This window comes from Dermacentor silvarum, chromosome 1 (assembly GCF_013339745.2).
Source record: "Dermacentor silvarum isolate Dsil-2018 chromosome 1, BIME_Dsil_1.4, whole genome shotgun sequence".
Classification (NCBI taxonomy): domain Eukaryota; kingdom Metazoa; phylum Arthropoda; class Arachnida; order Ixodida; family Ixodidae; genus Dermacentor; species Dermacentor silvarum.
Window position 1 is genome coordinate 147,112,988 of NC_051154.1, and position 15,462 is coordinate 147,128,449.

The 15,462-nt window shown below is 42.5% G+C and overlaps 1 protein-coding gene across 5 annotated transcripts in view; it reads left to right on the top strand.

The window, feature by feature from the left end:
- The first annotated feature begins 679 nt into the window (after positions 1–679).
- Positions 680–15,462, top strand: part of LOC119436217 (tRNA methyltransferase 10 homolog B-like) — a 51,551-nt gene continuing 36,768 nt past the window's right edge. For all 5 annotated transcript variants that reach the window (XM_049656342.1, XM_049656345.1, XM_049656333.1 and 2 more), the window contains exons 1-5: positions 680–746; positions 1,209–1,335; positions 4,554–4,698; positions 6,948–7,075; positions 13,721–13,873. In XM_049656342.1, the coding sequence (XP_049512299.1) occupies positions 718–746; positions 1,209–1,335; positions 4,554–4,698; positions 6,948–7,075; positions 13,721–13,873 (582 nt within the window). In that variant the 5' untranslated portion in view covers positions 680–717. The remainder of the gene's footprint in view (positions 747–1,208; positions 1,336–4,553; positions 4,699–6,947; positions 7,076–13,720; positions 13,874–15,462) is intronic.

Consider the following 15,462-nt stretch of genomic DNA (forward strand, 5'->3'; position numbering starts at 1 on the left):
TTGGTATTTCTCTTTTGAGATTCCTGTTAGTATATCTAGGCAAAATGAACAGTTGACGCTTTACTTGCGTGGACAAAACCTCTAGGGGTTTGAAAATGCGTAGTTCATCAGCTGCACTAAATAACTTCCGACTCGATCCTTCACGCTATGCGAATCCATGGCTCGTAGAGAAACAATGGAAAACAAATGTGGGAGTGCAATTGTGAGCTCTAGCTTTGCATGATCATGGTAGTAAAATCGGTATCAGGAGTCATACACAGTCATCATGCTTTTGGCAACAGCTTTCCATCCATGTTTGCAACTCAGGAACACTATCCGCAAGTCCAATGACTTATGGCCTCGTGGTACGGCACGCTGTTTATGTAGAAAGCGTGACGCGATGTAATCTTGGAAGAAGGAAGCCACGGTGACGGTTTTGACATATTGCAGTCGTCACCACTTGCTGTCAGAAAAGCAGAACATCTTGGTCGCGAGTTTCTTCCGCTGTATAACTTTTGGCGCCAAAGTCGACCGAGGACGAGCGAAACAAACCAAATTAAAGTACTGAATGAGCCGAAAACGCAATGGATACCTGACGTTTAGTGACGTCATGCCCAAACACTGAAACCGAAACTGTCTTTTGAAGAACGCGTAGCTGGTACAAAAAGCAAGACAATCCAATCCAATTTATTTTCAAAACAACCTATGGCGTGCTATGCTTAGCTCCTCGTGGTCGGCATGGTTTTTGGTCATCTCGGGGCTTCCAGGTAATGCCTGACATAATATTGAGGTTTTTCACTCAAATCGTCTTTTTTTGGTTAGCCTTCTCATGCCCTGTATGCAGACTGCGTGTATTCGGTCCATCGTGCACGGATTTACTAATGTGGATGTCTGTCAGACAAATTACACAGGAGGTTGTTTTGATCATCGTACTCCTCATTATCCTCGTTCATACATTGCTAATGAGCTAGCGTTGTAATGGTAGCGGCCTTCTTGTGAACAAGCAGCTATAACGAGCCTTTCTACACATTTACTGATTGAAGCACTGAAGCTGGCGCAGATAGTGAGATGCTTTCAGTTTTCACCAGCTTGAGATTAAAAAAAGAAAGTGCAGTGAAATTTGATACTATGAGGAAGTTGGGTACCGAAAAGTTTTTCTTTAATTAATTTCTTTGCGCGTTATATTCATTCAATGTCGATTGAAAATCTCCTTTTACCTCCTGTTGCAGCTCATCAGCGGACACTATGGAGAGCACAACCCCGATCCATGAAAGCCCGTTGTTTGCCACCGGTGATAATGCTGTTGATGAGACACAAAATCAGGACGTGCCTGTTGCTGAGCCACAGACATTGTCGGTAAGCTGCTGTGCCTTGTAATGCCCTCCAAGAAACTGTTTTTCGCTGAAATAATTGTTTAAATTTGCGCGCCTTGAAGGAAGCGATTTTTTTATTCTTGCGGAAGTATGAAACACAGCACTACACAATCAATGTATGGTGCCTTTGATCTCAGCTCGGAAACGCAGTTCTTCTGCGCTGAGAACCATGTGTACTTTGTATTCTGCAGTGATAAAGAAATCCTTATGGCTCACTTTATCACATTTCAGGATTTTATGAACATACTGCTACCTGCGGACTTAGTGTAAATCTTTTTATGTTGAGTTCGACACTGACCCAGCGTTGTGAAGTCTCCTTGATGCCGCATTTATTTGTTTATATGATATAATAACTTACTGGCATTAGTACTTTCTGTTCATCTGTACAAATGTGAACAATATGCCATCAGTAACTCTCAGAAAGCAAATTCAGCCGGTTTAAGTTATTGCGTTGCAATCTGACTGTGGTGCCTACGAGTTTTTGTGTTATGCTTAATTTAAGCGATGACAGGCAAACAATGCAAAAATTATCAGTGAGCTCTATAGAATGCTGGTGAAACTTGCTGACTGATCTGTCTGAGCTTGCAGTTTTGAATGCTAGGCTCACACAGGACATCAATTTTACATTTCTACTGGAGGAACTAAAAAAATGTTTGAATTCTTAGCATGTTATTTTCAAAAGTAATGAACTGTTAAATATGATTAGAATGAATGTGAGATGAGTGTTGACGAGACAGTGGTATGCTCAGCAGATTTTAAACATTATCGCAAAAAAATATGCTGCTTATGGTGTTCGCTATTGCATTCAGTTCTACTAACTGTTATTCATGAATATCTTGCAGAGGTGGAAACTTGGGTGAGTTCATTTGTGATAGAGTGAGAACGGTGCACACTGACATAGTACATATGAAAGGCGCACATGGACATTGTGCGCGTGACTATCGTTTCTATTGTCTTTGTGTTCACTATTCTCTGTGTACCTCTTTGTGAACCTCTCTGTAAGCTTTAAGTTCCAATTCTGTTTTTATCCTGAAGAAATGAAATGGAACTGAAAAACAAAGCAGTCACTGCACTAAACACCAGCATCAATGCTGTCTTGTCTTTGCTGCCATTTTATAGAGGGAGGACATCTTTGTGATTTTAAATTATAGGGTTTTACGTGCCGAAACCACGATCTGATTATGAGGCACACCGTAGGGGGGGACTCCGGAAATTTGGACCACCTGGGGTTCTTTAACGTGCACCTAAATCTAAGTACATGGGTGTTTTCGCAGTTCGCCCCCATCGAAATGCGGCCGCCGTGGCCGGGATTCGATCCCACGACCTCATGTTCAGCAGCCCAACACCATAGTCACTGAGCAACCACGGCGGGTATCTTTGTGATTTTATTGAATGAAATTATTCTTACTGCAAGTGCATGTTTGAAAGATGAGCTTTCACACATGAAGTATTTAGCATGTTGTAAGCTTGAACAATATAACAGTTGGACACTTGTCGTGACAACTACAAGATTTGACAAAAGCAGTAGATACCATAATTATTGGGTACACAAGAGCAGCTACAAATGAAAAGCTGACAGTTTAATTAATCAAAGGTAGTATATTTAGCACATTCTGACTGACGGTGATTCCAAGACTTCTAAAAGCTCCTGTGCTTTGCAGCAAAAATCGCATACATGGCCTTGGAACGAAAAAGTTGAAAGGTCCCTATATTTAGGGACGTGTCTCTACATTAGGTAACACTGGTTGCATTCTGTTTTAAGTAATGAAACCACGTCTCACTTCAATTCCTACACTACAAGAGCATGCCCAGCTTATACCATCTCATGCATGGTTACCATGTTAGATGAGCATCAGTAAGGTGATATGCATCCCGGAGCACTAGAGACAACTGTCCCTTGTGGACACTGTGTGGTGTACTGCTGATTCGCGATGAGGCTGAGTCACCTTTTTCAGTCCAGCGCAGCCTGAAGTTCAAGCTGCTCAGTGATACAGGACAGAAAATCCGGACACGTTATTACTACGTGAGCTGCAAGCTAAGCAAAGCATGACACAGTCAAAGGCACTAATATGCTGATGAACATTAGTGTAGTTGACATCTGCATTGACTGGTTCAGTGCTGTACGAAACCTCAAGGAAGTGTCCAAGGTGCCACTAATTTGCGAAGACGTACACAGTTTTCACAGTTCTTCCTTATTCATCATCAATGTACACTGGGTGCAGGGACATGTCCAAAACCAGTACTATGATCTGGCGGACAGAAATGCATGCTCTATTTCCACACCGGAAATTCCACGTGCTTCCCTCTCTCCAGACCTCCTCTCTGTCCTACACAGATGTTGTTGCCCTGACGAAGACAAGTCTCCTTGTCGAATGTTTGCTACAACCCTTGTTAGACCACTGCTAATCACAGAGTTAACACACATGTACCTAGATTCCTCCATGTGTCTGCTCCCTTCCCCGTAATCTCTATGCAAGTCTCTTTTCGGAGACTGCAGGCTCAGACAGCCCTTACACCTTCTGTCACCTGGAGCTGTGGCCCAACACCTGTAGACCCTGTGAGCTGTTTAATGTGTGCTGCACCAGCATCTACAGTAGGCATTCACCAGCTTGGGGGTTCTGCCCAGGAACGAGGGCTACACTGAAGCTAATTCTTAGAGGCTACGAATAGATCAAACACAGTTATATACGTTGGCTCATAGATGATATGTTCGCTAAGCCGCTACTACAGTTTCTGTGTGAGGAGGGCCTTCACGCTTTTATTTAGACACACATATATGCCTCAGGGCAAGCTGTTCAAGAAAAAAAATAAATTGAGGCAACTTGCTTACAACTACCCAGTAGCAGTATATTTTGTTGTCTAGAATCTCTGAGGAGTAGTAGTCCTGAGCATACATTTGACGGCCAGTTTAACATTGACTGTAACATCTAGGTGAGGGCTATTTTGTTCATTTTCAGAACTATACTCAAACAGCGTGAGTGATACAAGGACACACAGAGACATGAATACATAGCTTGTTCTGTAGTATTTGTGTCTCTGTGTGTCCTTGTATCAGTCGTGCTATTTGAGTGTAGTTCTGAACATTGACTGCTTTTGTTATTGCAGGTGGCTATGATGCAGGTTAGTGTTAATGGCTGAGAGGCTCTAGGCTGATTGCCTGTGTTGACTAGAAACATTGAGCATTGTCTTTGCACATTACAGAAAAATGCAGCGAGGAAACTTGCCCGATATGAGAGGGTAGTTGCTGCCCGGAAGGCAAAGCGTCGTGAGAAGAAACTGGCTCGGAAAAGCAGACTAGCTGCAGCAAAGGAACTTGGAGATTGTGACGTCAAGTCAATTTCTGGTGGTAAGTAGAATGTCTGTTATCTTCACTAGTGCTTATTAGCCATGCTGACTCTTTGTAAAATACTTGTGGCTTATAATTTCCATCCCTGTAGTGGTAACCATATTATGATCCTTTATCTTGTGCACTGCATAAGCAGAGTTTGTGTTTGGTGGGAAAGTGAAGTGGTTTTGCTACCGCTTCGCTTTCCCACAATATTGCTGAAGTAACAGGCTGGAGAGTTTTTACCACAGATGGTAAACCTTTCTCAGTATCACAATTCATTTTCAATGTGAGTTTTTCTTCACTGCACACACAGTAGTCTCTGTGCTGGCTCTGCAGGATCCTGAGCCAGTCTTGAGCAGCACGTTTTGGCAAGGGCATTTACGTAATGCCAGTATCCTGCAAGCAACTACTGTGCATTAGTATGAAAACCTATTTGCTTTTTTTTTTCTTCACATGCTGTCGTCATATGAGCTAAAATCAAGTAAAGAAATTCAGGATCTGAAAGGGTGCTTTAATGATGATACCGTATTTTCGTGCATATAACCCGCCCTTGCATATAACCCGCAACTTCAACTTCGAACTCCACGAAAAGAAAAAAAAAAAAAAAACCTTGTGTATAACCCGCACGCTTATCCGAAAAAAATGCGGACTAGGAAGTTACAACTACGCGCAGCCATCATTTCGTTTTCTAAACAAATTTATTTAAAAACGACCACCGCAACGCTAGTGCTGTCATCCGATTCACTGCTGCCATCCGAGGGTTCATCGCCGCTCTCAAAGACGTAATCGCCTTCGGAACCATCTAAGCTGTTGCTTATGGCACATTTTTTAAAGCTTTTGGGCACCATATCGGCCGAGATCGCCCCTCGTGCATCTACGATCCACTGGCACAGCAGTTCAATACCTGGCCTTCGCACGCGTCCTGTCGGTCTGAGGGCATAAAGACCGTCGGCCATCCACTGGCCAGACTATGGATGTGGATATGGCTATAGCCTGTGTTGGCCTCTTATTGGCTTAACACACGTCAATGTCAAAAGGCATGTGGACAATGCGGACTCTGCATGACAGGCCATGCGTTGCCGTGAAGCCGACCCCCACCCCCTCCCTTCGCGAATATTCGTAGATAACCCGCACCCCCACTTTTTAAACAACTTTTTTCAATTATTGGTGTGGGTTATATGCGAGAAAATACGGTACCTTTAGGGGGCAAATGTAATGCTCCAACTGAGACCTCAACTAAATGTACAATTTTTGCTTTTTTAAGGTCTGGCTTACTGTTCACCTGACTAGCAGCTAAGGTTAGTGACTGTAGCTTAAAGGGAAAAGATTTGACTAGATTGGGGGGTTTAATGTTTCGACACTGTGCAGCGGGTTATGAGGCATGCCATAGTGGAATGCTCCTGATTAATTTTGGCCACCTGAGGTTCTTTAATGAGCACCCAAAGCACAGTACACAAGCATTTTTACATGTCACCGTCATCTGAATGGGGTCGCTGCAGGTGGGAATTGAACCCTCAACCTCATGCTCAGCAGTGCTATGCCATAGCTACTGAGTCACCGTGGCAGGTTTTAAAAAGAAAAGTTTGAGCCTGCAGTGGCATGTGTCCTCTCAGTTTGGCTCGTTCCTGGGCAGTGCGTTATCCAGATGCCTTGCATTACAATTTGACCAGCTCCTTGATAGTCCAAATGAACCTTCTTTTTTTGCTGCAGCACTTCTTTGACACTACATTCGGGTGCTGTCCTTTACGAGGTTCATATGCTCTTATCCCCAGCTGACTTCACCAGTTACTTTACTGTGGTGCAGTTTTTTTACAAATGTCAATGCATTCGTTTCCTTTGTCCAGCAGGTTCACATCCTCCTATTTTGGTCATGTGATCATCATTAGTGCTAAAAAATTTAGTGGTGAATGACACTTTTGTTCATTTTTCTTGTTTATCATCAGTAAACTTTCTCATATGACATGCTTTGTAAGTTGCAGGAGTGCCTTCCAGCACATACTGGTGGCACTGAGCTCATGGCTTAGTGTAGAGTGCCTTTCCTGGAATTGAGATGTTGTGGATTCAGGTTATTGCTTAACCACTGGTCCAGAGCTTTGTTTCCTTTGCTACCTGATTGATCACTGACAGATTATTCTTGGTGATGCTTAGTGAGGGAAGGCTGGTTGACGCCACCTAAACATTTCACACTTACTAATAAAACATTGGAAAAGCTTAAGCATTAAACTAAGTTTTTGGGTTTGAGGTGAATTTACATGTTACTATTTCAGGTCAGCGGCAGAGGCCTGAAAGGCTGCTACAGGGGGAGGCAGTCAATCGTGACACTTCGCCAGGCTCTGAAATGCCTGCTCCATGCATCTGCATTGACATGGGGCACACAGAACACATGAGTGATAAGGTATGTGCTTGCCCTTTGTTAGAAGACATGAATGCTGCAGCAGACCACTTGTGCCATGCCTCCTGTCTTTATTGCTGCCAATGAGACAGTAAACATGGCAAATAGTGGCTGCTGGCTATACTTTAGTTACAGCACTTTTCTCTTACACATGAATCTGTAGCTAACTTTTTCTTATGCAAAAGAACTCCATTATAATACTGATGTGACGACGTTCTTTCAATTAATTGCTGCTGACGCTCAGCCTCAGTGCATGAAGGGACGGAGTCGTTCGTTACCACACAACAGGTCATTCATTTAAGAAAATACAGCACAATGAGAAAGCGAAACTCTACAAACAAATGAAACACACAAAAACAAGTCTACAAGGAAAAGATCAAAGTCAGAAGGCCTACAGTTTGATGGTCTGCACGGTAACAGTAAGACGGACTGGGTGGGGTGGTGACGTAGGCGGCGTCTGGAGTGGAGTAATGGTGGCGAGGCGAAGCACCTTCTAAACACAGTCCTGGTTGCCCCCATGCGAACACCAGGAATCCATCCATGCAGTTGGAGTTATGGTTATGACGCCGAGAGCACAAGGGGGTACCCTTGGCATGGTAGAGGCCTCGAAGCTGGATACGAAGTCCAGTGGCTTCACCTTGGCTCTCGGTGCATGGGCTTCACTGCTCTGATGTGATACGGCACCTTCCTTTCCTGTGACCCGAAAAGTATAGTGACTACCATGAGTGGCTTCATGCCTCCTAAAAATATAAAAGCTGAGCATTATTGAACATGCCATATTTGCGATTTTTTTTCTCAAAATAACAGCACCAACACTGCAAGGTAATAACATTTGGATAATGTAGGCTGTTCATAGTATGTGACTAAAATTTTTCAGACCCACAGCTGCAATAATTTTTTTGGGGGGACCTAATCAGAATCCCATTTTCATGCAATTCGCAAAAACCGGTTCCAACTCAGTGGGAACTTCTGAATTTTTTTTGGTGAAAGCAAAATTTTTTCTCTGTAGAACTAAGATTGGTTTCGTGGTGCTGGGGGCTCAGACAGCAAAATACTTTTTTTTTTCAGCGAAATTAAAAGGGGTCAGTGGACATGCACTGACTTTCTTAACTGAACACACCATATAATTCATCATCATCATCAGCCTATATTTATGTCCACTGCAGGACATAGCTTATCTCTGTAACATGGCATGAAGCAGTTGCATGCACTAGGCATTCAAACCCGACAGCTATGTTGCAGCGAATGCCAGCTGCCTGGTGGTTCTCTTACATGTGACAAATACCCAAGATCACATAAACTCCACTGATGCCACTGTGCTTATATAAGGGCGTTATTCTGAACATTACTTCAGCTTGCACCAGTAGCTGAAATATTGTTTGCATGTTTTCGTGGCTTCTAAATGTGTTAGTATGGATTAACTTTGTTAATCTGTGCCACCTAAACTGTCACCGTTACTGTGTTCATGCTGTTTGTTGCTGGACTTTTTAATACTGAAGCACTCCTTGTTTATGAAGCGAGGCTTTGGATAAAGTCTGCTTTGTAATACAGTGTAGACTGCTTATAACATAAGTCGCCGGAGTTGTGAATGTCTGCACTATAAGCAGTACCGCACTATAACCAAAACAACGATTTTCAAAACATGTAGACCAAGCAGCCGCGCGTATCCGAGAATCGAAGCATGCGACTGGGAGTTTTGCATCCGTTTAATTTACGAACGTTGAAAGGTTAATGTCCAAGTACCCACGATCTTCGCATGAAGCAGACAAAGTAATCATTTTAAAAAAATGTCTCAGTTTTGCCTGAAAGGCGAAGCATCAATTGCGATAGCAAATTAGTAGAGAGCTATAAGGAGTAGGGATAGTAGTTTTATCGGCTGCATAAACTTGACACATTCGCTTACTAACTGAATTAACAAGCATGGTGTCAACGCGCACAAGCAAACTTGAATAGACTCGATGACCACAGACAACCACTGTCAAAACGCGGGCATGGGGAAACGCGGCCGCTGCAGTGAGCGACGGTTCGTGCGGTCTATCGCTTCAACGGAAACTGAGCGGTGTAAGCACAGCGCATACAAAGGTCAGAGCTGTGTGGAGATAGCTTTCAAGATACGGTGCGCGCGACAACACCGACAGCCGGCACAGGCGCGATCGCATTTGTTGGCAGAGTAAAAGCCCCCACTCCCTCCCTCTCTCCTGTGCTGCCTTCCCGCTTTGCTCCTTTCGCGTGGGAGATTGTGTTGCCAGTTCCCATTGTGCCCGGTTGCAAGATACGCATTTGGTGCCGCGGCAAAGCGTCGCCCCCCCTCCCTCCCTTCCATAGCCCCACGGCCTTTCGCGCAATGGAAGTCGCCTTTGCTCTCCGCTGTGTGTTCGCTCTCCGTGAAGGCGCGCATCCCCCGCGCGCTTTCACTCGCACATACGGCGTGCGGCGACGATTTTATCGCCCTTGGACTCATGCTCCACGTCTCATGCTCCTTCTCAGCATCGCCCTCGTTGATCTCCTCTCCCATCGGTGGGCACACCTCGTTGAGAAGCGTGCTCGCTATCGCCCTTGTCGGCGAGATTTTCCCGCGGAAGCTGCATCATAACCGGCATTTCGTCTCGCGCGGCTGCACTGTAAGCTGTATGCGTATACATGGAGTGTTATGGGAAAATTAATGGGAGTCTGAAAAGACCGTACTATATCCGTTCCTGCACTATAAGCGGTTACGTTATAAGTGGTCTATACTGTAATGGCATGTCTTATAATACTGTCATGATATTAAATTGTTATTGTTTTACAAATATACATCTATAGCACATCTATAGAAATTGTCTTTGACAATTTTTCAAATATTCAGTAGCACGTTTCTATAAATGCATAATCACATGTTGTCCACATGCATCTTTGGTCCAGTCAGAGGAAGTACAGTAACTGTCCTGATAAACAAGAGGAAGTGTATAGTAACAATTGTAATCAGTTTTATTTATTTTACTTTCTCAGTCTCAACTCAAGTTCTATTGAGAGGAGTGAGTTGAATGTAATATATCATAGCAAACTATGCAACAGGTCACTATAAATGTGTATAGTCTCGAATGCATTGGCATCTGTGAGCGAAGTGACAAAGGCGGGAGGGTGGTAACTGGTTCCATTTGTGCCTTGTTTAAGGGGCCAAGGAGTGACTGTACGAATTTATTGTTCTGCTGGGAACCTGAACCTTGGATCTGTGATTATTGGGCAAAGAAATGTATGATGGTGGCTGAAAAAGAGAACTGCTGTCTACTGTATTAAGATGGTATATTTTATTGAACAGAGTTGGGAACTTTTTCAGTGTGATGATAAACTGGTCAAATAGACTTCAAAAGTTTACACCAGCTGCACGAGAGTAGTTGCGAAGCATGAAACACATTCAAATGATATTGGAAAACTTCAGTGTTATTGATGTGCGAGTTAATGTCACCATGCATGCATGTCATAATGAATGCATGTCACCAAACATGTTTGTTACTGAACACAGGAATAGGAAAAAAAAAAGAAAAGATGATGTCCAAAGTAGAAGGAAGGGGTCCATTTAGATGTATGCAAACAAGGTGATGCTGTTAGTTAAAGGGGCATTGCAGCACCTTTTGAACACAGTGAGTAAACATGTTCTGTCTGTAGACATTGCTGATGGGAACATATCAGCTATATACAGAAGACTTCCGTTAATTCGACTCCGGTTCATTCAATTTTTCGGCTGCTTTTGGCCAGCTGCGGGAAACTTTCAGCTTGCAGCACTGATGGTCCATGTGTGTCCCTGTAAACTTCATCTCTGAGCACTTCAACTCTGAGCTTTGGTGTCTGCTCGCAAGTGCAGCTTACTACTTGCCATTACTTCTACTGTCCTGGCCACCTGCCAGCCTTCATGTGTGCCAGCTAATCCACATTGGTGCTGTGAGGTTCATTCCTGGCACAGATGAGCAAGTGCACTTAACTCTTTCGTTACTGCTAGAAATGTGCTCATTTTCGGTGCTTTTATGTTGTAACATTTTACTTCAAGACGTAGTAGTCACAATCTATACTGCGATACATAAAATAGTCTGATCATTAGCCTGATCACTGGTGTTCTTAATGAATGTATAGCAGTAATAATTGCTCCGACAATTTTAGAGAATTCTTATGTGAAACATGAAATAAGCACCTCAAAGAAGACGAATGAAAGTAATAATTTGCTATTTTTAGTATAGGTATTGAAAGTAAAAAAAATATCTGAAATATACAAAATCTGCACCTGGTTCCTAGTTCCCAACTTTTGTAAGTCAGATCATGCAAAAATATTTTTATGAAGATTTGTTGGCCTCAATACTAGCCATAGTGACGTCCATGCTATGCAGGAATGCAGTGGCTTTGCAAATGTGAAAACGGGTGAGTTCCTATTGTACAGGGAGCATTCGTGTTTACCATTTGTGTTTACTTATTGCATCAGGCACCTGGTTTGTTTTTTGCTGCATTCTTTAGGCTTGTGAATCGATAGTTTCCAGTTCAGGGAGCATGCAGAAGTCTCCGCATGCTTGATTATTGCTTTAGATTGGATTTTCTGTGCAAGCAAGGTAGTCTAGTGTGTGTTCAACTGGAGCTGGAGCCTCCCCATGCTTTGTTCAGTTTCTGTGCAGTGGTGTACAGTAATACGGAGCGCTGCACGATATTGTACAGCAATAAATAAGGGCATTTGTGCAGGCGGTGTTCAAAATGTAAGAAATCAGACAGCTAGTCAAGCTTCGGTCAAAGATTGGTCTGAAATAGACTGCGTGCTCTTGTATGAGTGAAAACTTCACAGCACAGGAAGGATTGCTCGTAATAACTTGTACATACGCTGGCGAAGCACTGATGGATGAAAGCAACCCACGGTGTGGAAAATAAAGCTGCACTTGATATTAGTCCAACACAATTATCAAAATAACACGCACTCATGAGCATCTACTGTTGTTCGAGACATTGTTAAAACAGCCCATACGTCGGATCAGAAAATTGACAACCTGAGAGAAGCTTCTGCATCTTCACTGGTGCTGTCATTTAAAGCAAAGTCAACCAAAGTGCAATTTTGTGCCTTTTTGTTGAAGAAGTGCTAGGAGCACTGGAGGCTAGTTTCAACGATAACTCCAGTTGCAGTTTTATTTTTACAGACTCTCCAACCTGCCAAAAATTGTAAAATCTGACAAACAGTTAAAATTCATTGTTCATTTCAGACGGTGCATGATGTTGCTAGTAGAAGAACTTCAACAAAAATGTTTATCAACGTGTTGAAAAACTGTCAATCAAATTGATCGATTTCTATAGGCACGGTAACGAAACAATTAAGAGAAAGCTTTAGTTTGAGCCCAACTCCGTTGCCGCCTATTAAAATAGACGTAAAAAGCAGAAATGTTTTTAGATGACCCCTGGACTATGTTGAATGAAATGTGTTGCATCTTATATAGGGCCTAGAAGTTATTACAAAAATTATAGCAAATTGGTAAGTTAAAAAAAGATAGAAGCACAAGGTTTACAAATCCGTAACTGCGTAGAAAACAGATATTTCACTTCTGTAAACTGCATCTGTTAGAGCACCTAAAGCGGACAAATTTGGTACATTAATGTACAGTTTACATGGATTTGTCGGAATGTTTACAAGGGTTTTGCAAAAGTCCTATTCACACTTTCGTAATATATTTCACAGGGATGTATAATATATCAGTTTTGTCTGCTTTAGGCGTATTATTAAATGTAGTTCACAGAATCGCAATATCGTTGTTCATTGCTGAGTTACAGAGTTTAAACTTGGTAGTTTTGTTTTTCTAAATTTTGCAATTTTCAACAATCTATAAAAAAATTGATGGCCTGAATAAAAAAATCCGCTTTCTACTGTCACTAGATTTTTGACCTCATCAAATTTGGTACATTAGCTGCCTAGACTGAATCCTAGACTGTACCCATAAGCTTTGCTTCGCAACAGTGATTTGTTGCTATGGTAAAAAATAAAAAAAAATTTTGCTTTTCACTGGTAAACGTGAAAGACAAGCTTCCGAAGATAAAGTTTCCTGGCATCGTCTATGGGATTCCATGTGAAGACTGCGACTGCGCATATATCGGCGAGATAGGCAATTTCGTACAGCGGTTGAAGCGGCATATCAACGATCATCGTTGATATGCTGCTTTAGCCGTTTGAGGCGACTTTTTCTTGTTTACATCGTCGATGTAAACAAGAAAAAGTCGCATCAAACGCCTTGGAAGAACATGCAGGTAACTTGAGCCACAGGATTGATTGGGATAACGCCAAGATATTAGAAAAGGAATAAAATTTTACTTCAAGACTCCGCTTGGAATCCCTTCTAATCCAAACGACAGATAGCACCCTCAACTGGAATGACGGAGCCCTCCCCCCCATCTACACGCACTGCTTACGTTATATTTTATAGCCTGTCAGGGGAGCCAAAACGTCCTTTCTTGTATTTTTTCAGTGGTCGGTGTCCTTCTTTTTACCCTTCATGGTGTGGTAGTGCGTCATATAGTTTGAAGATATTGCACAATAACTTGCCCTAAGCCTAACATATATGTGGTTAGTTTCTTAGGCTGTTATGGGGGCGATTGGGTGAGTGTTCCGGCTTGTGATGGTGCATGTCAATGTTTTCCCTAAAATTTTTGCAGGAGCTGAACAAACTGTCATCACAGTTACGAAGGCTCTATGGCTCTAATCGTCATAGCTGCACTCCCTTGAAGCTATTCTTCACTCATTTTCCTTCATCTTGCCGTCTTTACAAGATGTGTGTTGAAAAGCATCAAGGATTTGAAAGGTACTCGGTGAGTTGTTTAATTTTATATTTTCTTTTTCTTTTTGTCCTAACAAAATAGGATATAAAATTGCACCTCACTGCTTTAAAATATTTGCACTTGAACTCTATAAAAAATTTATTTTGTGATTTTTCCTGCCAAAAGCACGGTCTGATTTTGAGGCATGCTTAAGTGGGGGGCTCTGGATTGATTTTGACCACTTGAGGTTCTTTTACTCTCACTTGCAATAGGAATAGTATGACCAAAACATGTTGATACAGGTCTTCAGGCTGACTGCTCACTTTTATTATTGCCCACATAGTATTAGCACAAAGCAGAAAAGAGCTATAAAATGTGGTGTTGTGGATGGAAAAGTTGTATTTACATCATTTTTTAAAACCAACTTTGAGCTATGGTCTTACTCCTAACACTTAAGGGTTTATTTTTTTTTTTACTGATACATACCTGATAAGTCTCTCCAATTTTGCATCAAGTTTGCAAATTTGGGCTCATTCCATGATTTTATGATTGTTGTGCCAAGTTTTACGAAAGTTGAGTTATTCAACTTGCTAACTAAAACTTCTGTTGGACATATTGAACAAACCAAGGTGTGTCGTATAGTGGCCACAGGTATGAAATATTCGAGATGCAGACGGATTGCTGAGGTTCCACAGGATTGCGATGATAATAGAGAGTTTTACCGTGTTTGGTTTTCGGGTAAACGCAGGTGGACTGGGTGTTTTACCAGAGGGGCGGAGGCGTAAACGTGAGTGGCCTGCATTGTGCAGCCACCTGGTGGCACAGAGCTCAGTCAGACAAACACAGCTAATATTGCAGTAACCAAGTGTATTTCATTTTGCCCCTGGTGTAAATTTTCAGCAGCAACACGATTGCGCTGCTGTCGAGAAGTTACACCAGCGCCGAAGTAGAATGCACTCGGTTACTTCAATATTAGATCTATGTTTGTCTGACTGAGCTCTGCGCCATCAGGTGGCTGGCACCATGCGGGCCTCTCACGTTTACGCCTCCACGCCTCTGGTAAAACGCCCAGTCCACCTATGTTTACCGAAATACCGGACAAGCTAAAACTCTCTAATGTTGTGGATCAATTTCTCATAGCCATACTGAATGTGAACAGATGTTCAATACTACAAACCACGCCCGAACAATGTTTGGCTCGTTGGTCTCCGACCATACCCTTGGAAGTCTGATGCTGTAAGGGCACTCACTTTAGGGATACTTGCTTCAAGCAAGCTCATAAGACTAGTTCCTAAAGCAGGCGAAATCGGCAACAGCAAAGTTGCTGTGATTTAAGAAAAAATGTGTTGCCTGTCAGTCTCTGCTCCAAGCTTGCTGCTGCTTGTGTGCTGCGTCTAAAGGTGTGTCATCGTTAATAAAATGTGTATGTATAATAATTCCCCTTGTCCAGATATTACACATACGTTAGTTGAACTTCCTGCCATCAGTATTTCATTAATTCAGACTTTCATTAATTTGACTCCAGTTAATTCGATACGGACCGAATGTTCCAGCTCGTGCTCGTTACGTTTTGAAGGGCAAATACATTTATTTATTTTGACATTGAAATTGCCCCTTGCCCAATAATTCGAACTTGACTG